The sequence below is a fragment of the Oncorhynchus mykiss genome, chromosome 1, assembly GCF_057628025.1.
Source record: "Oncorhynchus mykiss isolate SJ-2025 chromosome 1, ASM5762802v1, whole genome shotgun sequence".
In the NCBI taxonomy this organism is placed as follows: domain Eukaryota; kingdom Metazoa; phylum Chordata; class Actinopteri; order Salmoniformes; family Salmonidae; genus Oncorhynchus; species Oncorhynchus mykiss.
This window is the reverse complement of record NC_143022.1, coordinates 55,060,104-55,086,985: the sequence shown is the minus strand read 5'-3', so window position 1 is coordinate 55,086,985 and position 26,882 is coordinate 55,060,104. Positions and strand designations below refer to the sequence as shown.

Below are 26,882 nucleotides of genomic sequence, written 5' to 3'. Positions count from 1 at the left end.
ACTAATTGAACTATGTAAGACGTGCCAAATAAATTATCTCCAGCTCAAGTTGCCAGCTATGCATTTTGTTTGCTAACCTGCTAGCTAAATGGCTAGGTTGCAAGAGAAAGCTTTGTTACAGCAGAGACAATCAATCCCCTATGGTATAGGAACGGTATTTTTTAAATTTTACCTTTATTTAAGGTAAAGGCTAGTGGAGAACAAGTTCTTACTTACAACTGCGACCTGGCCAAGATAAAGCAAATCAGTGCGACAAACAACAATGCAGAGTTACACATGGAATAAACAAACATACAGTCAATAAAACAATAGAAAAAGTATATATACAGTGTGTGCAAATGAAGTAGGATAAGGGAGGTAAGGCAATAAATAGGCCATAGTGGCAAAATAATTACAATATAGCAATTAAACACTGGAATGGTAGATGTGCAGAAGATGAATGTGCAAGTAGAGATACTGGGGTGCAAAGGAGCAAAATAAATAAAAGTATGGGGATGAGGTAGTTGGTTGGGCTATTTACAGATGGGCTATGTACAGGTCCAGTGATCTGTGAGCTGCTCTGACAGCTGGTGCTTAAATCTAGTAAGGGAGATATGAGTCTCCAGCTTCAGTGATTTTTGCAGTTTGTTCCAGTCATTGGCAGCGGAGAACTGGAAGGAAAGGCGGCCAAAGGAAGAATTGGGTTTGGGTGTGACCAGTGAGATATACCTGCGGTAGCGTGTGCTGCGATGGTGACCAGCGAGCTGAGATAAGGCGGGGCTTTACCTAGCAGGTATGACTATCTGGATACTGGCCAAACTTAGTTATAGTTCATGCTCCTTTCCCCAGGAGGGCTCTTGCACTCTCGTTTTATTTGGGGATGAAAAGTCGCAGTTTACATTGTGGATTCGTGGACGAGCGCTTAACATTTCTGAGGAAGCGCAGACAAGCGAAACAGACATTTTCTGAGAATACCCAGACTATCCTGAATAGTGTTACTTGTTCTTCAAGAAAGCCATAGTAATTTAAAATTCCACTGAGTGCTGCTTCGACATGACCAAGAGAAAAAAACAAGTTGGAAGGGATCAGTTTGAGCAGGGCAAGGCACAGAAATCACTTATCTTGATCCATGAGTAGTTAGATTTGGGATGCAAGATGATTTGTAGATCAGTGATTCTGCCCAGTCCAACTGCAATGTAGCCTTGTCACTCTCAAACACAGAGAAAAACTCTTCTTTATCCCCCCTAACATCAGATCGCTGTCAAGTGTATAAAGGGTCTCCATCTCGCTTCTGATTCTCTTTCCAACCTGACAAGTCAGACGGGAAGGACCCAGCCAGGTATTGGTTGTCAGAGTGGATGAATAATTACTATCTCAGAATAGAAATACCACTCAACCAGAGATGCAGAAGCCACAGGGCTGTGTATTCTAGCCTCGGAGCAGAGGCAGTCAGATCACACAGGCATAGCAGTCTCTACATCACTCTCACTCCAGAAAAGGACCTGACAACAGGCACCAAGGAAATAGCCATGTCTGTTTCTGGTGTGATGTCTGCAAGTCTGTCTGCAAGTCTGTCTGGCCTATGTTCTGTGATATCTGACCAATTTCCATAGGCAGGGCAGGCTGCACCTCGAGTCACTCCGGCTATGAGCACACACACAGCTCTGTGATATCTCATCTAATTTCCATACAAGGTGCTGCTGCCTGCTGGAGGACCATCACAGTTGTCTATAATCAGTACATCAGTGCTCTGATGAAGGCCCCATTAAGATGTTTCCATCCCAGCATGAACTCCAATTCTGCCTCAATATGGCCTAATTTTCATTGTTGCATTTCCCCTGATGAAGACAGACGTGTCCAATCATGCTGTGAATAGGGCTCCATGTGGACAAGAGGCAGCCAGGGCCTGATGACAAGACCCGCCCCATTAGCTCCATAATCATATGGAGTGTCCCTGGTGACGGTGGTTATGGATGAGGAGGGATTCAAATTAGGCTGAGTCAGGGTGTGAACGTAGCGTGCCCACCGACTCGGCCCAGAGTAGATGAAAACACGTTTTTGGTAATGAAATTTCACTTCCTTATGTTATAAAACACATTTTACCAAGACAAATATAATTTCTTCATGTTTTGAATCGTTCAGTGGGGTCTTTCTCTAAACATATCATTAACATTCAGCATCTTAAAAAAAGTGATTTCGTAACCCAACACATCCGATAAGCACCGAGCTCTGTTGACAGAGCCGTGCCGCATCGAGTAAGCATCTTAAGGATTTTGCATGTTGTGGTGGTCTGCAAAGTCGTTTTCTTCAAATCGCAAAAAGAATGACAAACTAAATTAAATGTTAAAAGCTGTGAAAATCAAAAAAGCTTTCCATACGCTCAGTGCTCTGTTGACATTTCACAGAGTTATACTTGTTTTTGTGAGAAACATTTTTAAAAGAACAGGAATTCTTCATTAATATGAAAATATCACATAATATAGATAACAAATATAGATAGAGATAACAAGTTCAACGGTGAGCCTGTCAGTTAGCCTTAATTCTTGCACAGCTTTTCCATTTTCTTTCCTCTGGCCTCCATTGACTTAGTCAACTAAATTTTGGCCATCCTACAAAAAAGCAACAAAAAAAACTAAAGTAACTTAAGAACGGATTATGATAGGAGACGCAAGGTTTGAACCGATGGGTTTCTTAGAGGATAATAGACCATTTATCTTACGTATAGGTCACAAGATGAGTCTTTGATTGGACACTCTAGTGAATGGATTAATAAAGATCAGCAAATAGGAACCTGGTTTAGGCTGAAGCAAGTCAACTCTGGTCTGGCTGGAGGTAGAATGCAAATCTAGCATCGGGTGAAGAAGACTGTTGCAGGGGTATAGAAAGACTAGACTACAACCAGCTACTACAGACCAAGATACACTGAAGGCAGACCCAGATAAAACAAAAAGGTTCCTAGTCTGGTGTATTTATGGCTTAGAAAAGCCCCCCAAATAAAGAAAATAAGCTACTACGGTAGTTGTTAAAACCAGAGTAAACTGCTGTTTGAAGAGGGCCCTTAACAAATAAGTCTTCTAAAATTAAAAATAAGCAACGTCACAGAACCTCACTCGAGTCCAGTTATTTTTGTTTACAGTCTTCTGCTTAGATGGCGTCCCTCCAATGCTTCTTAAAACGGTCAGTCAACAACTGGCGAGCGAATTGCTGCTCGACTTAGGCCTCTGTCCAAGAGGGAAAGGTTACCCAGCCCACATGCCCTCCTGGCTCCTGATGCCCATCCAAAGCTGCTGCCCACATTCTCTGATTGGCCTGGATGTTTTTTCTGATGTTATTTTCTATATTGTATTTATTTTAGGGTTCAATCAGTTTTAATATTGCAGATAGAGTGTGGGTTGTATCAGTGTACAATTGAAGTCAGAAGTTTACATACACCTTAGCCAAATTGATTTAAAATGTATTTCACAATTCCAGACATTTAATCCTAGTAAAAATGCCCTGTTTTAGGCCAGTTAGGATCACCACTTTATTTTCAAGAATGTGAAATGTCAGAATAATAGAGAGAATGATTTATTTCAGCTTTTATTTCTTTCATCACATTCCTAGTGGGTCAGAAGTTTACATACACTCAATTAGTATTTGGTAGCATTGCCTTTAAATTGTTTAACTTGGGTCAAACATTTCAAGTGGTCTTCCACAAGCTTCCCACAATACGTTGGGTGAATTTTGGCCCATTCCTCCTGACAGAGCTGGTGTAACTGAGTCAGGTTTGTAGGCCTCCTTGCTCACACACACTTTCAGTTCTGCCCACAAATTTTCTATGGGATTGAGATCAGGGCTTTGTGATGGCCACTCCAATACCTTGACTTTGTTGTCCTTAAGCCATTTTGCCACAACTTCAGAAGTATGCTTGGGGTCATTGTCCATTTGGAAGACCCATTTGCGACCAAGCTTTAGCTTCCTGACGGATGTCTGTAGTTGCTTCAATATATCCACATAATTTCCCTCCTCGTGATGCCATCTATTTTGTGAAGTGCACCAGTCCCTCCTGCAGCAAAGCACCTCCACAACATGATGCTGCCACCCCCGTGCTTCACGGTTGGGATGGTGTTCTTCAGCTTGCAAGCCTCCCCCTTTTTCCTCCAAACATAACGATGATGGTCATTATGGCCAAACAGTTCTATTTTTGTTTCATCAGACCAGAGGACATTTCTCCAAAAAGTACGATCTTTGTCCCCATGTGCAGTTGCAAACCACTATCTGGATTTTTTTTAAATGGCAGTTTTGGAGCATTGGCTTCTTCCTTGCTGAGCGGCCTTTCAGGTTATGTCGATTATAGGACTTGTTTTACTGTGGATATATATACTTCTGTACCTGTTCTTCCAGCATCTTCACATGGTCCTTTGCTGTTGTTCTGGGATTGATTTGCACTTTTCGCACCAAAGTACATTCATCTCTAAGAGACAGAACGCGTCTCTTTCCTGAGCGGTATGATGGCTGCGTGGTCCCATTGTGTTTATACTTGCATACTATTGTTTGCACAGATGAACGTGGTACCTTTAGGCATTTAGAAATTGCTCCTAAGGATGAACCAGACTTGAAAGTCTACAGTGTTTTTTTCTGGGGTCTTGGCTGATTTAATTTCATTTCCCCATGATGACAAGCAAAGAGACAATGTGTTTTGAAGGTGGGCCTTGAAATACATCCACAGGTACACCCCAATTGACTCAAATTATGTCAATTAGCCTATCAGAAGCTTCTAACGCCATGACCCCATTTTCTGGAATTTTCCAAGCTGTTTAAAGGCACAGTCAACTTCGTGTATGTAAACTTCTGATCTACTGGAATTGTGATATAATTCACTGTAAGTTAAATAATCTGTCTGTAAACAATTGTTGGAAAAATCACTTGTGTCATGCACAAAGTAGACGTCCTAACCATCTTGCCAAAACTATAGTTTGTTAACAAGAAATTTGTGGAGTGGTTGAAAAAAATAGTTTTAAACTTCAACTGTAATTGTCTATCAATTTCCAATCTCCCCCCATATACACACACACAAAAATGTCTATATTTTTTTACCCTAATCCTACCATAAATGGATTAAAATAAAATGGACAACAATACATGTGCTTCTACTTACATCTAATACATACATGGCCACCTGAATGTTACTGCTTGAATACTGGTTCTGAGTCCCAATAATGTGTCATTTTCCCTGTAGTGTGCACGTGTAGTGTCCTGCTCATAAGGCACCAACGGAAAAAAACAAACTGAAACAGGGATGGACTGGGACTACCTCGACTTGTCTAATAATAAATGCTTATTGTAACTTTCCATTGCAAAATGTTTTACATTTTAGTAATTTAGTCACTCCAGAACGACGTAGTGCATTAATCTTAAAATAGCTAGGTAGGACAACCACATCTCAGTCATAGTAAGTACATTTTACCTCAATAAAGTAGCTATCGGGAAAGTCAGTGCTAGTAAAAGGGGGATAGTGTCAAGTGCGAGCACACAAATTACTTTTAAAAACATTTTCTTTTTTTACAGGGGGGGGTACTCTTTGAAGAGGTAGAGTTTCAGATGTTTTCAGAAGATGGGCAGGGACTCACTCTGCTGTCCAACTTCAGCGGGAAGCTGATTCAGCCATTGGGGTGCCAGGACAGAGAAGGGCTTTAACTGGACTGAGCAGGAGCTGCCCTCCTGTAGGGGTGACCAGAGGTGGCAGAACTATGTTCTCACGTTGGGATGTACGGTTTGATCGCAGCCTGAACGTAGGGAGGGGCAGTTCCTCTTGCTTCTCCATAGGCGAGTCTTGTAGTGAATGCGAGCTTCAACTGGAAGCCAGTGGAGTCGCAGGGTGACATGGGAGAACTTGGGAAGGTTGAACACCAGGTGGGCTGCAGTGTTCTGGATAAGTTAAAGGGGTTTGATGGCACAAGCGGGGAGCCCAGCCAACAGCGTGTTGCAGTAGTCCAGGTGGGAGATGACAAGTGCCCGGATTAGGAACTACGCCGCTTCCTGAGTGAGGTAGGGTCGTACTCTACAGATGTTGTAGAGCATGAACCTACACAAGCGAGTCACTACTTTGATGTTTGCAGAGAATGACAGGCTGTTGTCCGGAGTTATGCCAAGTATCTTTGCTCTCTGGGAGGGGGACACCGTGGAGTTGTCAACTGTGATGGATGGAGAGGTCTTGGAGCAATCATGCCTTCCCAGAAAGGAAGATAAGCTCCGTCTTGTTGATGTGGAGCTTGAGGTGGTGGGTCAACATATCTGTCAGGCACGCAGAGATGCATGTCGCCATCTGGGTCTTAGAAGGTGAGAAGGAGAAAAGTAGTTGAGTGTCATCCGCATATCAATGATAGGAGAGACCATGTGAGGATATGATGAGTCGAGTGACGGTGTATAGAGAGAAGAGGGCCTAGAACCGAGCCCCGAGGGACAACAGTAGTGAGTACGTAGTGCAGACACAGATCCGCTCCACGTCACCTGCCAGGTAGGATGCAATCCAAGATTGTTCAGAGCCTGAGACACCCAGCCCTGAGAGGACGATCTGATGGATGAGAGCAAAGGACAGAGTCCGCTTTGGCAGTGCAGTGCCACAGAGGAAATCAGTCTCAGTTGAGTGACAAGTCTTGAAGCCTGACTAGGTACGGTCAAGAAGATCGTTCTGAGAGAGATAGCGAGAGAGTTGGTCAGACAGCAAACTCAAGTGCTTTTGAAAGAAAAGAAAGAAGGTTATGTAGTTTGACATCAGAGGGGTGGAGTGTTGGTTTCTTGAGGAGGGGAGCGACTCTGGAGTCAGAGGGGACGCAGCCAGTGATCAAGGATGAGTTGATGAGGGAAGTGAGAATGTTTCCAGAGATTGTATGGAGAAGAGAGGAGGGGATGGGATTGAGCATGCAGGTAGTTGGGCGGCCGGAACTCACTAGTAGCAGGATTTAATTTTCCGTTGCGTGCCCCAATCCTTAACACAACCCTGGACTGGCCGCTGATTTAGTGTTGCACGGTATACCAAAACGTTGGTACTTTTTGGATACTAGAACATGAAAAACAGTTCGGTACTAGAATGTATTACTTTCAGTACTTCTGTCAAATGTGTGTCACGTTGTCTACTGATTGAGGATCTGTATCAGCGCAGCCGATGTCCCCTTATAGTGCGAGAGCACCGTGCCTGCTGCACTTACTCCTTGCAAGCTCTAGCATGTCCTGAGGAACAACTGCACTCAGTCTGGGCCGCATCACCACTTATGCTGCACAGAAGTTAACACAATTGAATAATTCAACACGGCATGTGGAAATGTTGAAACTGATTGTTCACTCCTATTCTAGATAATCTTTGCTCGAGCCTCGAACTGAGTGTGTGAATGACATCATGGGTCTTAAAGAGAGAGACCACGCACACTTTTATAAAAGAGATTTTTTCTTCAATGCAAATATTGTTGATCAGTACAATAAATCCCAAATGAAAGGGGAACAGATTAGCATTTTCTGGCTGAATTCATGGGGCTATAGGTGAAAACCAAACTTAATGCATGCATACAATCCAATTGAATATTTATTCACCTGTATTGTAAATAGGCCCGGGCTACATCTGGATATAAACAGTTAATCAATAGACTAGAGATTTAACATACAAAATAAATGATGACATTGTATTAAGGTCGTTAGATATATTGTTTTTTACCAAAGTCAAATTGATTGGATAATTGATTTATCAAAAAAATCTAATGTAATGATATTGAACTCAAAAGATCTGTCTGGATCAAGTGCCATTCTGTGACTTTGGCTAATACGCCTTCTTTTTCACTTTGGTATCGAGTATCGTGACGAAGTAAAAAAAAAAAAAAAAAAAAAAAAAAAAAAAAAAAGAAGATTGTATTGCGACAATACCAAGCTGATTCCACTCAACTTGGACAGTATACCCTTCTTAACTTGTAGAGCATATGCATGCAATCTTCAACATTTTATTAGCAAGGCCTATAGCATGTGCCACTGCCACAGGGACGCTTCATACAACCTAACGTGATTTGGGGATTTACCTTGGTTGGCTGAAGTGGACTCGAAGTTTCAGTCGTGGTGGTTTACATTTTTCAAACTTTCAGCCCTCAAAATATAGCCTAGTCATGCACATTGATATTACACTGTATATCCTGTTCATGTGCTCTGTAGTATACCAGCCAACCAGGCGTGCTGTATATGGGTAAATAACTAGCTATCCCACTGTGTCAATTACAGAAACACCCCGGCGAATGCATCTGATCTTTGCTAAATAAACACGCCATGAGGCCAGCTGAGCGTGAAAGTCGACTACAATTACTGAATACTTTGTTGCGACCTCTAACCACACAAACAAAACTTGGAGGCGGCGTTGGAAGAGGAAAAAAACAGCGAGAAATAGGGTCGAAGAAGATGAATGCCCATGTAGTTTGCCTCAAACCACACCACACAACTTGGGGAGGACAAATGAGAGAGCGGTGGATATGTACATTAGGCCTATGTAGTTTGTTGCGACCTCTACTCAAACCAAACTTGGGGAACTAGGAAGAAAGGAGACAGTGTGAAGAAAGACGTAGACATGGGCCTAGTATTTTGTAGCAACCTCAAACCACACTTGGACAAACTTGGTAGAGTAGGAGGAAAGGAGAAGAGTGAAGATGTAGACCTAGGCCCATGTATGTAGTTCAGACCCAAGCTTCTTATTTTAAATCCTTTGCATGTGTTGGAGAAATTGTCAGCTATCTTACAAGTCAAAAAGGCCAAAGATGAGAGAGCCACGGTGCTGTATGCCCTGTGAATGCCAGGCCACCATACTAGACAGTGTCTGAAGGGAGGGGAACAGATTCTTATTTAATTAAACATAGTTCCATGGCGCATTGACACACCAGCAGCAGGAAGTGGTAGAACAGGTGACAAACCCCTCCCAGTCTTCAACATCGGTCTACATGGCTCACGCAGGAGATGATTGTGGACTACAGAAAAAAGAGGACCGAACACATTCCCCTTCTCATCGACGGGGCTGTAGTGGAGCAAGTTTGAGAGCTTAAAGTTCCAAGCACAACAAGACTGTCGCGAAGAGAGCATTATAAAAACTATTCCCCCTCGGGAGACTGAAAGGATTTGGCATGGGCTCTAAGATCCTCAAAAGGTTGTACAGCTGCACCATCGAGAGCATCCTCCTGACTGGTTGCCTCACTGCCTGGTATGGCAACTGCTCAGCCTCCGACCGCAAGGCACTACAGAGGGTAGTACGTACGGCCCAGTATATCACTGGGGCAAGGCTTCCTGTCATCCAGGACCTCTATACCAGGTGGTGTCAGAGGAAGGTCCTAAAAATGGTTAAAGACTCCAGCCACCCTAGTCATAGACTGTTCTCTCTACTACCGCACGGCAAGGGGTACCAGAGAGCCAAGTCTAGGATCAATAGGCTTCTACACCGCTGCTACACTCTGTTGTTGTCATCTATGCATAGTCACTTTAATAACTCCACCTACATATTACCTCAATTACCTTGACTAAGCGGTGCCCCCGCACTTTGTACCGGTACCCCCCTGTATATAGTCTCGGGTCTCGCTATTGATATTTTACTGCTGCTCTTTAATTACTTGTTCATACATTTTTTTACTGCATTGTTGGTTAGGGTCTCGTAAGTAAGCACCACCTGTTGTATGCGGCACATGTGACGAAAAAAAAAATGGATTTGATCCCCACACACTATGCGAACAGCTGGCCCTCTCTCAGCCCCAAGAGTCAGTGCAAAGAGGCCACACTTTGCCCAGATCAGACAGCCACCCGACCCCTGTCAGTGTCCACAACAAAAGGATCACATCATCATCACAGTGTAGCCCAGATAACACCATGTGTGCGTTTCAAATAGCACCCTATTCCCTATATAGTGCACTACTTTTGGCCAGGGCCCATAGGGTAAAAGAAGAAGTGCTGAGCAAAAGTAGTACCCGGGCAAAAGTAGTGCACTAGGGTTACATTTGGGAGACTCCTCATCTCAGTGTTCGTTGCCAAAGGATCAAACTTAAGCCCAGATATTCACTATCTTCTATCAGAGGCTCAATCAATCACAGAACACACACACACACTAGTTAGGTAGAAATTGTCACCTTTGTGTGCATGCGCGTCCAAAGCCAAAAGATATGATGAATGCAAGGAATCCTTCCAGTCCCAAACCACCCCAAGCCTTTAGACCAGGAGTGTCAAATATGGTCCATGGAAAATAATGGACATGCATTGAAACAGTTTCTTGATTGTGCCCGTCTTGCCAAAAAATCACCTAAATTAAAGCTAGACAGTCAGGGAGTATCAAAGTTCCCCATCCATCATTTTTGTAATGATCTTTCGCAAATTTCGACGGCAAGAAAATATAACCAGTTTTCAGTGCGGCCCTACAGACCTCGTTGAAGACCAAATGCTGCCACTAGGTCAAGATGAGCTTGACACCCTTGCTTTAGACTAATCACAATTAAATTTCCAGACAGCCATGATCACATTTTCCCTCGGTCAATCATCCCTTGTTGATATTAGCCCTTGTTGATATTACCAATAAGTTCACTGTTGGCTTTTCAATATGTGTATGTGATGGTGGGAAATGCATATCAAATGGATGAAGCTGCTACAGGATACTTGCTGTTGAACTCAACTAAGATGAGTGGTGAGTGATATGTCAATAAAGTAAATTGAATTGAAATGCTGGAATCACATTAACAAAAATATTGTTTATTATATTTACAAGATATTCAAGTGACCGCTCTAACAATGGAAATATAAATGCCTGGAAGGCAGGATGGAGGAGGGACCATTGGTGGGGCCATTCTAGCCAATGAGAGGGCAGATACGCTTGTGAACAACAGGCCATAGAGATAGGTAGAGGACTCATCTTTGTATATGTGCCATTATAGCGTCTGTGACAGCATGAGCAGCAACATTTAGGCCATCTCCATTTTAAAGTACAGATGTGACAAATTGCCCATTTAAACTGCAATTTATTTATACTTATTTATACACACATATATATACACATATATATATACACACACATACATATATATATATATATATATACATACATACATACATACATACATATATATATATATACATATATATATGTTTTCCATTAAAATTAGAAAATGATATAAAATTCCATGCGAATTCACAATGCAGCTGCCTGCAGCATCACCATCCCTTTCAGATGGTACTGTACAACAATTCCACCTTAGAAAGTTTGCATTTCCTTCTTATTTAACTTCTCAAAGTATTGCCATAAAGGACTTTGCTGCTGTCGCTTGCCTTTCTATGCCATTTTTCCAACTGTTTAAGACAATGACATAGTGGTGGTGTCTACTCAAAATATAAATGCTCGACTCCAATCATTTATTCCTCGATTCCCCTGGTGTCAACTTCCATTTCTGATTTTCAAGATTTGATTCTGCTAGGAATCAACTCCTAACTCCGTACTTCCGAGAACACAAAACACTCGCATCTGGCAAAATGACACCAACAGAGAGGGCTGACTCTCTTTTAGTCCTTAAGAAACTATGCAGTATTTAGTTTATGTATTGTTCCATTATTCCTGTACCCAAGAAGGCAAAGGTAACTGACCTAAATTACCATCGCCCCACCCCGCAGCACTCACTTCTGTCATCATGAAGTGCTTTGAGAGACTAGTCAAGGATCATATGACCTTACACCCTAGACCCATTTCAATTTGCTTACCGCCCCAATAGATCCACAGACGATGTAATCACCATCGCATTGCACAGTGCCCTATCCCATCTGGACAAGAGGGGTATGGAAGAATGCTGTTCATTGACTACAGCTCAAAATTCACCACCATAGTACCCTCCAAGCTCATCATTAATCTTGAGGCCTTGGGTCTCAACCCCACCCTGTGAAATTAGGTCCTGGACTTCCTGGATGGGTCATCCCCAGGTGGTGACGGTAGGAAACAACATCTCCACTTCACAGACTGAAATGGTCTGAAATGGTCCACCCACACAGACAGTGTGGTGAAGAAAACGCAAAAGCGGCTCTTCAACCTCAAGAGACTGATTTTTTTTTGGCTTGTCACCTAAAACTTTCACAGATGCACAATTAATAGCACCCTGTCAGGCTGTATCACGGCCTGGTACAGCAACTGCACCGCCCACAACCGCAAGGCTCTCCAGAGGGTGGTGCAGTGCGGCATGCACAACGCGTCACCGGGGGCAAACTACCTGCCCTCCAGGACACGTACAGCACCCGATGTCACAGGAAGGCCAAAAAGATCATCAAGGACAACAACCACCCAAAACACTGCCTGTTCACCCCTCTACCATCCAGAAGGCGAAGTCAGAACAGGTGCATCAAATCTGGAACCGAGAGACTGGAAAAACAGCTTCTATCTCAAGGCCATCAGACTGTTAAACAGCCACCACTAACATAGAGAGGCTGCTGCCAACATACAGACACAAATCACTAGTCACTTTAATAAATGGATCACGAGTGACTTCAATAATGCCACTTGAAGAATGTTTACTTTAATAACTTACATATCATACTCATCTCATATGTATATACTGGATTTTATACCATCTATTGCATCTTGCCTATGCCACTCTGTCATTGCTCATCTATACATTTGTATGTAAACTCAGCAAAAAAAGAAACATCCCCTTTTCAGGACCCTGTCTTTCAAAGATAATTTGAAAAATCCAAATAACTTCACAGATCTTCATTGTAAAGGGTTTAAACACTTGCTTGTTCTTGCATGCCTCGCAAATTCACTAAAGTAGCCTAAAGTTTGCCTCTTCCTCTCTGGTTTTATTTACAATTACACAACTTTCCCCAGGCCTTTATAGCATAACGGCTAGTTAGCCTATAACAAGGAAAATAATATGTTTTGTGATAACTGCACTGTGATTTTAAATTTGTGGAGACACAAAAAAAACATTGTTTTCAGTTAAGGGTTTTTCTTAACTTCTTCATTCACTGATTGCGCCAACTCAGGAATCCCCACACAGTTGACAAGTTTAAAATGGTGGATCCCTCAATGGCAATGTTTATGCTAAAACAGGTATATCAATGATGAGTCCTCTAGCTATCTCTATGACAACAGACACAACTATGAAATAAAGCAATTTACCCTAAAACGACTTTAATGCCACGTGCGTCCACGTATATAAATCCATTCGTAACAACTTAACCATTAAGAAACTAATATTCGATCAAAGAAGCTTCATGTTGCAAGTTAGCAATTACATTTTTTGTTGGCCGTATTCGACAAGCTCGTTGACCTTCATACATACATTTTCGTGGACAGACCTGGGGCGGAGTAAAACCTCTCGCTTCACCTCTTCCTCTCACATGAACATGCATAAATCCATCATCCAACAACAGCTGCGAGTTGGACAGGTCAGGGGTCGAAAGATTTCCCATGAGCATTATGACAAACGTATTCGTTGCCACTACAAAAAAAATGTATTCCGTCTTGCATGGAAAAAGGAAACTGGTGAGAATGCTTCCCGTCTGTCCTTATCTAGTAGGAAAGCATATTATTTGTCAGTCACCGTGTTTTAATGCAAATCCATTGATCAGCCCATTTTATAATCACTATCTGGGCAAAGGATTTGTTGTAAAAGGTTTACGTTTGTAGCCTATGTATGTTTCGTGAACTTAACTACAGAGCCAAGCCCATATGTAGATATAGCTAGGGGGATTTCGGAGTTAATTAACTGACTAGCAACGTAGAGCCTTGAGCTTCATACCCTATCTATGGGTGTGAGTTGAAATCCACTCACGGTAAGCCGAATTAGCCTAGGGGGCATTTCTGAAAACAACGTCTGTGTTGACTGGCTTCCTTTGCTAACAAATCTATGTGGCGGTCACACGATTTTCATTAAAATTGCTCAACAACAAAAAAAATGTACCACGTGTTCCTGCAAGCTACCCTACACGAACCTCCATTACGGGAAATCGATTTGTTAACGGGGAAACTAGCTACAAAGACGTAGCAAACTGCCTCGTCGTAAAACACGCAGAGTACAAACGCAAGAAATACTCCCCCCCCCCCCCCCCCCCCCGCAAAAAAAAAAACGTTTTACGTCAACTGTTACATTACATAGCGACTGATGTGCAACGCTTGCCATCAAAAGCGTGGCAACGGGTAGTAACATTGTTAGTTGGAAGTAATTTTCTGTCATGACCTACCCGAACCGACGACTCCGTTGCTGTTCTGCTCAAGCAAGCAGCATAAAAAAAAACAAAGGGCGGCTGCCTCGTGTGCACGTTTCTCCCGCTCGCACAGTAAACACACAAGCAACCCCAGCTTGTATAAACTTTACAATGACGAGCCCGATAATGTCTGCAACGTTTTAACTCCGGAAGCAAATGTCACTTGACTAGCATTTCCTTAGCTAAACCGTAAAAACATCTCAGTGAACTACCGTATAACGTTGTCGAGCTTATAGTACCTTTAGCCTTCTAACTCAAAACCGTGTCGATATGTGTGGCGCGTTGGACGCGACTTCATGTGCGGGGCGTTCTACATTTTATCTGCAAATTCATAAAAAAATTGTTGACAAATACATGACGGTTATGATTAGAGTCTTAAAAACCATGAATTTGCTACTTACTTTGTGTCTTCCGAGCTCATCATCAACCGGCTTTCGACCGTCCTATCCGGAAGAAAATCCAGACCACTGTATGCCGAAGTCATGTTAACGAGCTACGGTATAAGCCACCACGCCGTCGTCTTTCAACAATGAAAGTAACGGCTTCGAGATTCAACTGCTGCGCGACCACAAAACGGAGCCAGGGAGAGGGGGGGGCCTTCTACTCTAAGCAGCAGAATGCGAGTACTAAGTCTTCAGAAGCGATTGACATTCGTCTTCTGCATCCCCCAGCTCATTTCTCCTCCAATCGCCAAATTGAAAAAGAAACTACATGCGAGCTGTCAACTGCAAGAGAGAGAGGCGTGACTACCTCTGTTCCCTGTCAAGTATGTAAAAACATTTTTGACTAGGCTGGGGTTCCAGTTATTTTTGTTTGCACGTCCATATAATCCATACTTTATTTGACTATTTATTGTCAGTCTATTTGAAGTAGGCAGCAGTTTACACAAGTCTATTGGTACTTTAACCACCCATGGCTCAATCTGACCTAAACGATATGCTTGTGAAATATGGCAGGTGTTGATGGAAGGAAAAGGAGATCCCAACTACAGACTACAACAGAACCAAGACAGACAAAAACAGAACGAGATGGATGTTTATATGTAACAAAAAAGCTGTCAAAACAAAAACAGCTATTTTTGTACCCTGAAGAGGGTGAATGGGTTAACAAAAAAAGGGGGGGGAAAGAGATGGACATTTTGTGAGGGGTAAGAGATTATCAGAGAAAGGAAAATTATATAGCGAGCCTTACCCAACCCCATTTCTTGAACCTTGACTACAGACCCAATAGGCCAATACCATTTGCTAGAGAGGTAAGAGATTATCAGAGAAAGGAAAATGATAGGCTATGGCAACCCCATTCCACGAGTCCTTAGCTCAAGCACTTGGCTATTATTGAACCAGTCAAGTAGTAATAGGAAATCCCCTTTCTATAATACTCCTCTCCAATAATTCAAATGAAATACTCCAAATGTTTTGTTAATCCGAGTCCCACCCTATTAGTGTCTGGGCCAGTATTCAAAAAGCTTGTCAGAGTTGGAGTGCTGGTCTAGGATCAGGTCGCCCCTGTACAAATTATATTAATTTGTATCTAAAAGACAAAAGGATCCTATATCAGCGCTACTACACCGAGACTCTTTGTGAATATTGGCCAAGAAGAAAAGATCATTAAAATACTGTTTTTTTCCCCCCAGTCATCCTGAGTTTTGTATGTGTCCCAAATGGCACCCTATTCCCTATGTAGTGCACTTCTTTTGGCCAGAGTCCAGCTTGCCATTTGGGACATAACCCATGCTTCTATACGGGTCACAGGTCATGTTCCCCTTTTGTGGTATTGCTGTTGTTTTCTTGGGGAGGGGGCTGTCTTTCTTTGTTGAACTCGACTTGATGGGTGAGGTTTCCCTATACAAACCCCCATCGAGGGGGGGACAGATCACAATTGTCAAGTACTGTTTGTACCACAGCAGAGCAGAACAGGCACCAAATGGATGAAAACAGACTGAAACAGAGAGGGAAGGACTAGCTGAATTGTTTAATAAGAAATGCTTGTTTTTTGCTTTCCGTTGCAAAACATTTCGCTACGTTGTGCCCTAATGAATACAACCCGTAGCAGAGAGGGGCTGATGGCTGGACTGGAATGGTTCATTCTAGCACTCACAGCAGCTGCACATTCATAACCCCCTAAAATATTATTGGGAGTCTCTCACCAAGTTTCAAATTTCAAGTTTTATTAGTCATACGGGATACACATGGTATACGTCGTCCAACAAAATTCCTACTTGCAGGTTCCTTCTGCAGACTCACTGATAATAAATATCCTATTTGTGAAATCCCGGTTAATCCTTGTATCCAAAGCAATTTTCAAGGCAGACTACAGTGCAGATTGTGTTGATTTTAGCGTTTCAAAGTGTTACATACATACAATATGACTGTGACCTATTTTACCATATAGGCTACATTCAGACAGGCACATAGTCTATTATGAACGCCCATTAGGATTTAGGGGCTGGGCTGCTATAAAAAGCATCTTATCAAAGCATCTTTTGGTTCAGATATTATGTTGGAATGTTACGCATTTGGACTCTAATCTGATATTACTATCTCACACAACATCAAAGTATGTGTGAGCTTTAGACTAGGCTATAATTGTGTTTAATCATTTTAGATCTCCGAAAATCTCTCTAAGAAGATACATTGCAAGAGGGACATGACAGCCCCCTTGTCTGGCCATTTTAAATGACAGCCCCCTTCTCTTGTGGTGGTTATTCGTCTTATGGAACCAGACAAGTAAGTCTCTGAATATTACATCTAGTCTGGCATATGAGATTAGTTGGGTAGCCTACAGTACATCACAGTTCCCAATTGTACACTAAATGACCCATCTATTTATGGAAGAAAGTATAAAACATATTGTGCTGGAATATTAAAAAATAAATACTATTTTATTGTTGCAATGGAACCATGTTTCTTGGAATGGATTGTATAGTTAGTTATTGGTTGCCGCCTCTTGACGTTAGCCTCACATGTTTAACCTCTCAGATTATTACTATCGTAATCCTATGGTAATCTCTACACGTACCATGCCTTCTTTGTTTACATCTTCCTGTTCTGTGGTATTCTTTTGCAACGTGGGACTATCTGGACGATCCCTGCCCCCTACAAATCAATTCATCTAGCATTTGACTTGCACCCCTTCTTAACCAATGGTGAAGCGGGTCAAGTAAAAATAGGCCAACTGTACAGAGCAACCCAAATGGGTTACATCATCTATGTTTGTATATGTATCGTCATGAACTTGCTGCCTGCCTATCTGCCTGGCTGACATCATTTCTCCCAGCTCTGAAAGCACTTGCAGAATGGCGACCAACTGAATGGAGCTGGTGCTCTCAAAATGGAGAAGGAGTGGGAGAAGATCTGTGTATGACTCAATGTTCTAATCTGAAAATAAATGCAGATTTTTTGTTATAGCTCGACTGGCTGCTATGTTGGTTAACACTAACCTTATCAGATTAGTTTGAGTTAGGTTTTCGGTGCTGGTAATACTGGTTTATGCAAATGTCTTATTGGATGATGTAAATGTTTCTGTGCCCTGCAGTAGATTTGCAGTTTATATTGGTTTTGTCTGAAGGTGTTAGGGCAAGGCCTGGATGGATGGACTTGTTCGCACCACTGTCCTCTTCAGTGGCCTCTCTTTCATACAGTGGTAGATCCCTGTCCCTGCATCACTGACTGACAGAGACCCATTTCTTCATATTTTAATTGTGAGGGAAGGTCACGCCTATTTTAATTTATTTCTTCAACTTCTTTTCATTTCAGGGAGACGCAACTTTCCCGATCCCTGTGGACCAATACATCAGTATTGTGTATTCACAATACATTGGTTTTGAGTCATGTAATATAAGAAGGTAAATGTATTTATTCACATTTGATTTGATGATAACTTCAATCAACAGGATCAATATGCGAGTTTGTGAAGATGACTGAAGGGGGTGGATTTTGGGAAGGGGGGAGATTTTCCCCCAGATCACAAGATAGCTTGTATCTCTTTTCCTTTCAGTGAAAAACATACACATCACAAATCTACTCTAACCCACCATGGCATGAGAATGAATAGTTCAACTGAAAACAATGAATTGGTCCTATAACAATATCCGTTATTCACCACCACAGGGACAAATAATCATTATAAACACTGGCTAAAGCCCCAACCCCAACCACAACAAAAGCCAGCCAGGCTAGATCTGACTCATTCATTCTGAATGAGGGGCCAACCCAACATCCAAGGACAACGTACCTCAGAGATCCTAGGTCCTCATTCCTGACGGGGACACCGGCGGCGGAGGCAGAGGGGGGACAGCGCATGCCGTTGACGTATATGCTCTGCACCAGGGCTAGCTCCGACGAGTGTTCCAACATCGCACGGGACTCTTCCAGAAAAATCCACCTTATGTGTGTTAAATGGACACTTCTCTTCTTCTCACTATTTCTCCCTCTCGCCTCTATCTGGGTAGCTTTTCTCTCTCTCTCTATTTCTCTCTCGCTCTCTCTGTTTTTCACTCCCGCCCCTCTTTCTCTCCTCAGATTTAGTGCAGTCGAGCGGCACACACCCCTTTTGCTGACTGGCGTAGCTGAAATAATCCTTTTTGACAGCTCATCGTGGGCTAATGCATTGTGCAGCCCGCGGCAGACCGGTTCGCAGGCTGCAAAGCTGCGGCCACAGTAGTACTCTTCCTCTAATTGACACCCATATTAGGAAGAGTCCAGGAAATTGGACACGGGTGATTTATTCCTACTGTCAGACTGGGCAGACTGGGATACATGGGGAAAATAAGGGGAAACGTCTGCAAAGTTTGCCAATGGATCTCTGGATCTGTTTCTTTCTCAGGTCCTGGGATTGAGTGGGTTGTGGAATGATCCCTGTTTCAATGTTTTGCATGTATTTGAATGCTTGGATACAGGAGAAATACAGGCCAAATGTAGGTCGATACCAGGTGTTGTTGTTACAAAGGAAATACTGTACATACAGACTAAACCTCAGGTACTGCACTTGTGGCAGGAATCATGGTGTGGTCCAACCAAAGTCTGTGTCAAGCAGGGGAATCAATCCAACAAGCAAAGCACCACACCCTTTTTAGAATAGATGCATGAATTTGTATGTAAAAAACTGGATTCTGAAGTGTCAAACTTCAAATGTTGAAATTATTTAAATGTTCTAACAACTCCATCTACTAACTCTGCAGTTACATGCAGATCTTTTGGTCGAGATTTAATCCGTGAAAACGCCAAATTATCCAGTCCAGTCATACCATCACTTTCTGAATAATCTTCTTTTGGACAGGAGGATGCGCATATGTCACATTCTTCACATTCCCTGGACTGACTGATGATAAACCAGAGGATGAGAAGAGGGAGGGGAGAGAGGTACAGGGAGCGACACAGAGAGGGGGTGATGGAGACCTTTGTGAGAGGGGGAGACCGAGCCAACCCTGTCTACCTCTATACCCTCTCTCCAACTACAGTACAGTATGTTCTCATTATTACACTGGTGCAGAGATGGATAGCATAGCTTGCTGTATGTTTAGTCAGTAAGAAAAAATTCTGGTAAGCATGGCTATCTTTTAATAAAGGAAGGATTACGCTAGTCTCCTCTCTCAGATGGCATTTTGTTTGCATGTTAAGCCTAACATGAACAGAAATCTCTCTGCAATACTTTGCTATATGAAATATAGCCCCAGGTTACGTTCCAAATGGCACCCTATTCCCATATAGTGCACTACTTTTGATCAGAGCCCTATAGGCCCTGGTCAAAAGTAGTGCACTACAAATGGAATAGGGTGCCATTTGGGATACACTCATTATCATATCCCATGGCAGTGTAGCATATTAGTTGTTTGACCATGTCAAATACTAGTGTGGTCAGTTGTTATATCTGTTTGTAGTATAGCCAACGGTTCTTCTAACGTGCGTCTATTGTCTTGTTTGGCATGACAACACACGGTAGAGACGTTGGCTATAGCACAAACAGATCTGGTAACTAGGCCAGTCAAATGCATTCTCAACTACTTCACATAAGACACACACACACACACACACACACACACACACACACTTGAAGGGCAGTTTTACATAAAGTGTTGTCACAGACCCTGGAGCCATTGGCCACCATCAACTGACAACAGGAACCAAAACATGAAGAGGCATACCCTTATGTCGTTTCAAATTACTGCCCTAATTTGCATAGCTTATACACCTACAATAGAGTTACCAAAATTAAAAGTATGGCATGCAGTCAGATAATTTCCTGTTTATAACTTTATGTAGTTTAAAACTACTGCTTTAGTACCATAATTTGCATGGCAACTCATCATAGTCCATCCGGACTACACCACAGTGCTATCAAAGTGAAGAGTATGGCAGGAGTACAGTAGGCAGAGGAAATAAACTAGAAAATATTTCACTATGGCTTGCAGCCAGATGACTTCCTGTTGATGCGTATAGTTCCTCCTTTTATTCCAGGTACATAAAGAAACAACCTAGTGTTTCAGTCTTACAACTTTAAGATGAGATTTGCTCTGTAATATCCTTCTCGGACTCTGAGAGCCCAGGAGAAAATAAATCTAGGCCTCCGACCCCCATAGGCGTTCTCTCTTGCTCTCTTTCTCATTCTCTCTCTCTGACTTTAAGTAGGAAAGTCATTTGAAACAGGGTCATGTATGCTGTGCAGTACATGTGGGTGTGTGTGCTGCATGTGTGCCGAGCGGGTATCATAGGGGATAAGACTGACATGGTGAAGGGGATCCTCTGATCTGAGCGTAAATCCCTCTGGTTTCAGCCTTGCTCTTTCTTGCACACTTAGTTTCCGCTGACATAAATATTTTAACGCTGATGTTGAAACCCTAGCTAGTCTTTGTGATGTGTAGCTGCACCATATAAAGCAGAGAGCAACTAAAGTTATTGTGTTCTTGCACTAAGTGAACTTACAGTATCTCCTGAAATACCTCTGATCCAAGTGATACATTCAACAGTAGGCTTGATTCTAATGGACGAAAATTGATTTTGAAAGTGAAGCTGTATCTATTACAGAAACATTGAAGTTAAATTATTCAGGAACTAACATCCATTTCAAGGTAACACTTTCCAGAAGGTGAATAGAATCTGAAAGGGAAGACTGCACATCTGTAAACCAACCACATGTGCTAGGCTACTGAAAGACACGTGAAAGGGTTTGAGACCTCTTGTCTGTCAGTCTCTCTCTCACTCTTTCGTTCTCACTCACGTGCTCCCCATGACCCAAAGTGACAGGGTCGGTTTGTCTGGTGACTCAATGTTCACTAGCACTGCAGAAATACTTTTTTATGAAACCGGAAAACAACTACCAGGAACTTTCTACGGTCAGATTGTGAAACTGCTGTCTGTCTGTCTTGTTTTGTTGAAACCTCCATCCATTCTTTTGTGAAAATGAAACCTCCATCCATAGGCTTTGGTTCTGGGTGTTGGAGGTGTCTGATAGCTTTCATTGGGTAATCTCAAATCAAATTGCATTGGTCACATATACATACTTAGCAGATGTTATTGCGGGTGTAGCGAAATGCTTGTGTTCCTAGCTCTAACAGTGCAGTAGTATCTAATAGTGCAGTAGAATCTAAAAATTATTCACAATACACACATCTAAAAGAATGGAAATGGGTTGGTGCCCCCCCCTTGGGTTGTGCCGTGGCAGAGATCTTTGTGGGCTATACTCTGCCTTGTCTCAGGATGGTAAATTGGTGGTTGAAGATATCCCTCTAGTGGTGTGGGGGCTGTGCTTTGGCAAAGTGGATGGGATTATATCCTGCCTGTTTGGCCCTGTCCGGGGCTATCATCGGATGGGGCCACTGTGTCTCCTGACCCTTCCTGTCTCAGCCTCCAGTATTTATGCTGCAGTAGTTTGTGTTGGGGGGCTAGGGTTAGTCTGTTATATCTGGAGCATTTCTCCTGTCTTATCCGGTATCCTGTGTGAATTTAAGTATGCTCTCTCTAATTATCTCTATCGCTTTCTTTCTCTTTCTCGGAGGCCCTGAGTCCTAGGACCATGCCTCAGGACTACCTGGCCTGATGGCTCCTTGCTGTCCCCAGTCCACCTGGCTGTGCTGCTGCTCCAGTTTCAACTGTTCTGCCTGCGGCTATGGAACCCTGACCTGTTCACCGGACGTGCTACCTGTCTCAGACCTGCTGTTTTCAACTCTCTAGAGACAGCAGGAGTGGTAGAGATACTCTCAATGATCGGCTATGAAAAGCCAACTGACATTTACTCCTGAGGTGCTGACTTGTTGCACCCTCGACAACTACTGTGATTATTATTATTTGACCATGCTGGTCATTTATGAACATTTGAACATCTTGGCCATGTTCTGTTATAATCTCCACCCGGCACAGCCAGAAGAGGACTGGCCACCCCTCAGAGCCTGGTTCCTCTCTAGGTTTCTTCCTAGGTTTTGGCCTTTCTAGGGAGTTTTTCCTAGCCACCGTGCTTCTACACCTGCATTGCTTGCTGTTTGGGGTTTTAGGCTGGGTTTCTGTACAGCACTTTGATATATCAGCTGATGTGAGAAGGGCTATATAAATTTGATTTGGAAATATGAAATATTTGCATATTGAATCAAGCAATGTCGGAGTGGCATTGACTAAAATACAGTAGAATAGAATACAGTATATACATATGAGTTGAGTAAAGTAGTTTGTAAACATCATTAAAGTGACTAGTGTTCCATTATTAAAGTGGCCAGTGATTCCAAGTCTATCTATAGAGGGCAGCAGACTAAGGTGCAGGGTTGGGTAACTGGGTGGAAGCCGGCTAGTGATGGCTATTTACCAGTCTGATGGCCTTAAGATAGAAGCTGTTTTTCAGTCTCTCGGTCCCAGCTTTGATACACCTGTACTGACCTCGCCATCTGGTTGATAGCATGGTGAACAGGCTGTGGCTCGGGTGGTTGATGTCCTTGATGATCCTTCCTGAGACATAGGTGTCCTGCTGTAGGTGTCCTGGAGGGCAGATAGTTTGCCCCCGGTGATGCATTAGGCAGACCGCACCACCCTCTGGAGAGCCCTGCGGTTGCGGGCGGTGCAGTTGCCGTACCAGGCGGTAGGATGCTGTCAATTGTGCATCTGTAGAAATTTGTGAGGGTTTTAAGAGCCAAGCCAAATTTCTTCAGCCTCCTGAGATTGAAGAGGAGAGAGAGAGAGAGAGGGGGTGGAAGAAGTCTTAACCACCCAGCACCATAAGAGAAATCTGGCTAAGATTATCAACAGGACTAGGCAGTCATGTTCATCACGAGAGGAGATCATGTACCTGTCTACTGTCTCGTATATCACACCAGAGAGGATACAGTTTGCTTGTAAAAAAGGATTTGCACGACATTTACATTATTACTACATTAGCAGGGAAGAGCTTGTATAAGTCCAGTTTAATTTCAAATGCCAAACTTGTGCACAAAATGTTTGCTTGCACTTAACTCTGTACATATAATGCTTCATGGCTTTTTATGAGTATGTATGAGCCTACCACACTTTCTTACAAAGGCTGTTGTATAAACTTTGTTACATATTGAAATATTTGTGTAATGTTGAATGAATGCATTGTGTTGCATAACCTGATAAAGCTAGCAGAGAGCCATGAAAGCACATTTTTATTTTTCTGTACAAACCACCTTAGGTCATTAATGAGCTTATTTTGCATGTGCAATAGGACACTTTTTACTTCTCTTTTTCCAAGGCCAGTCCCCTTTCACTTCCTCCTTGATTTCTTCACATCAGACAACCTCGTGTGTCTCTTCTCCATTGAGGGCCAGCTGTGTCACACACACACTTTCTCTATCTCATAATGTTCTCTAAAGGCCTATGTGCAGCATTACATTATTAGCTCTCACCTTCACTACCCACCCAGCCACCCACACAACACAACACAGCCCAAGCATGACAGTATAATGCATCAGTTCTGCTTCCGGGCCTGGCCAAAATAGTCAGTTTACTGTGAAAATTTCATCAAGATGAAGAGCCCACATCATCTGACTCAACTGGTCTAAAATAGACCAAGATGAAACGCCCAGCGTGCGATGTACCAAGCTGTGACAGGCAGCAGAAACATATACTGTAGCGAGTTTTCTCCTTAAAGGTGTAAATTAATCTGCAATAGTTGGTTATTTCATTGAACAGCTGTAACTATTGCAGATTACACCTTTAATAATGAATTAAATGTATGCCCATTTGGAATACAGATTGTGGCTTCAAATACCTTCAAGATGTAACAGACAGCAGAAACTAATATTGTAGCTTCTTGAAGGTGCAATCTGTGATAGTTCCCGCTGTTCAATGGTTATTTAAATTAATGATATATTATATACCCACTGGAGTACAGATTGTAGCTTTAAATACCATCACGATGCAAGTTACAAACTAAGTGCCTCCCAACTCATGGAGTGACAGAAAATTAAAATATTGCCTGTTACTATGGAGATTAGTTCCCATGCTGTTACTATTCTTATTATTTGCACAGATACTCTTATACACTGTACATAAGTGAGTGAGTGATAAGTGGTCTGGAGCTCAAAAACAAACAGCAACATGCTTTCTTCCTATACAGACTGCAAAACAGAAACCTAAATTCTATTTTTAATAACACCAATCCCTGGGTGTGAGCAAATTATTTTGTGATCTCTGGAAGTGTTTTTTTTTGTTAGTTTTTTTGCTGTTCAATCAAACTTTGCGCTCAGCATTTTACCTACAGGCAGAAAAGCAACAAAATATTCCTCTGCATGATGTAGGCCTCATTATAAACCAATCAGAAATCAATTTACTAGTCTATTATCAATCCCATAGCACCTGTGGTTTGTTGCGTCATGGGGGAACAAGACAGACACTTCAAAAGCAAGTGGACTGTCATGATTACAGTTCAAAGGCAGTAAATGGAGTTCCTTCCAGTTTCTACATTCAGTATTTGGGAGTATATGCTTTTTGATGAGCATGCTGTGAGCAAAATGAATTCCACTTCGTCATGCACCAGAATCCAAAACATTGTATAAGAGCTTTTCTCTCATGTCTTCTTGGCATGTGAAGATAGATACCTGCTAGTTCCTGCATTAAGAATGACACCATGTGGTCATATGGAGAAATGCAAAATCTGAAGAATTGCTGTGTAACGGTACATAACTGTGCTGCATATTGCCTGACAGGAAACCATGAAATGGGCAAAATGTTCACATACACCCACCATATACCCTGCTCTTATACTTTTTACTCTTATCTATCCTGATGCCTAGTCACTTCTCCCCTGCCTACATGTACATATCTACCTCAATTACCACGTATCCCTGCAACTTGATACTGTATGGTACTGCTGTATATAGCTTCCTTCTTATTTTTTTATTCTTATTTAACTCTGCATCATTGGGAAAGAGCTTCTAAGTAAGCATTAAGCATTTCCCTGTTGTATTCGGCACATGTGATGAATTCAATTCGATTTCATTTTGTGTATTACCACACCAGGAAGACATTACTACTTAAACATTCTGAACTAAGCTTTACTATAACATCCTACCTACCTTAGGCTTTTTAAGCATTATAATAAGAAATTATAAAGGTTCATACAGGTTTATAACAAGAGATAAAGCATTACACCAGTTGGCTTTAAGTAAAGTAAAATGTTACCGGAGAGTATACTCGAACATTCTACACTAGGCTTTAGGCCTACTCGAACATTCTACACTAGGCTTTAGGCCTACTCGAACATTCTACACTAGGCTTTAGGCCTACTCGAACATTCTACACTAGGCTTTAGGCCTACTCGAACATTCTACACTAGGCTTTAGGCCTACTCGAACATTCTACACTAGGCTTTAGGCCTACTCGAACATTCTACACTAGGCTTTAGGCCTACTCGAACATTCTACACTAGGCTTTAGGCCTACTCGAACATTCTGCACTAGGCTTTAGGCCTACTCGAACATTCTACACTAGGCTTTAGGCCTACTCGAACATTCTGCACTAGGCTTTAGGCCTACTCGAACATTCTGCACTAGGCTTTAGGCCTACTCGAACATTCTACACTAGGCTTTAGGCCTACTCGAACATTCTACACTAGGCTTTAGGCCTACTCGAACATTCTGCACTAGGCTTTAGGCCTACTCGAACATTCTACACTAGGCTTTAGGCCTACTCGAACATTCTGCACTAGGCTTTAGGCCTACTCGAACATTCTACACTAGGCTTTAGGCCTACTCGAACATTCTGCACTAGGCTTTAGGCCTACTCGAACATTCTACACTAGGCTTTAGGCCTACTCGAACATTTTACACTAGGCTTTAGGCCTACTCAAACATTCTGCACTAGGCTTTAGGCCTACTCGAACATTCTACACTAGGCTTTAGGCCTACTCAAACATTTTACACTAGGCTTTAGGCCTACTCGAACATTCTGCACTAGGTTTTAGTACTAGAACATTCTATTAGACTATACACTAGACTTTTGGCTGCCAGTCCATTTCTGCTCTCTTGCCAACTCCTTATGGTATTTGGACATGCATAAGGAGTTGGCAAGGGAGCAGAAACATTTACTCGAACACTCTGCACTAGGCTCTTCTTGGTTGCTACAGCTGAGACGGCTAGCGGTTCACCTCCAGCTGGTGACACGGATATGTTTTGAGCAGTATGACTCCCTGCTCCTCAGACAGAAATCCAAAGAAGGCAAAAATGACATACTACTACTTCG

At 42.5% G+C, this 26,882-nt stretch overlaps 1 protein-coding gene and 1 long non-coding RNA gene across 51 annotated transcripts in view; one reads left to right on the top strand and one right to left on the bottom strand.

Moving 5' to 3' along the window:
- LOC110524948 (CUGBP Elav-like family member 2) overlaps positions 1-18,874 on the bottom strand; it is a 69,549-nt gene extending 50,675 nt beyond the window's left edge. For 13 of the 50 annotated variants that reach the window (XM_090234184.1, XM_090234181.1, XM_090234207.1 and 10 more), the window contains exon 1: positions 18,436-18,859. In XM_090234184.1, the coding sequence (XP_090090310.1) occupies positions 18,436-18,557 (122 nt within the window). In that variant the 5' untranslated portion in view covers positions 18,558-18,859. Of the gene's footprint in view, positions 1-14,178; positions 14,344-14,603; positions 14,954-18,435 lie in introns of those variants that run through there. The other 37 variants (XM_090234250.1, XM_090234242.1, XM_090234269.1 and 34 more) reach the window with 11 other exon arrangements.
- Positions 14,705-23,798, top strand: LOC110524998 (uncharacterized). Its single transcript, XR_016495976.1, has 4 exons — positions 14,705-14,968; positions 17,958-18,046; positions 19,480-19,664; positions 22,195-23,798. It is a non-coding gene; the product is annotated as an uncharacterized LOC110524998 (long non-coding RNA).
- The last annotated feature ends 3,084 nt before the right edge of the window (positions 23,799-26,882 follow it).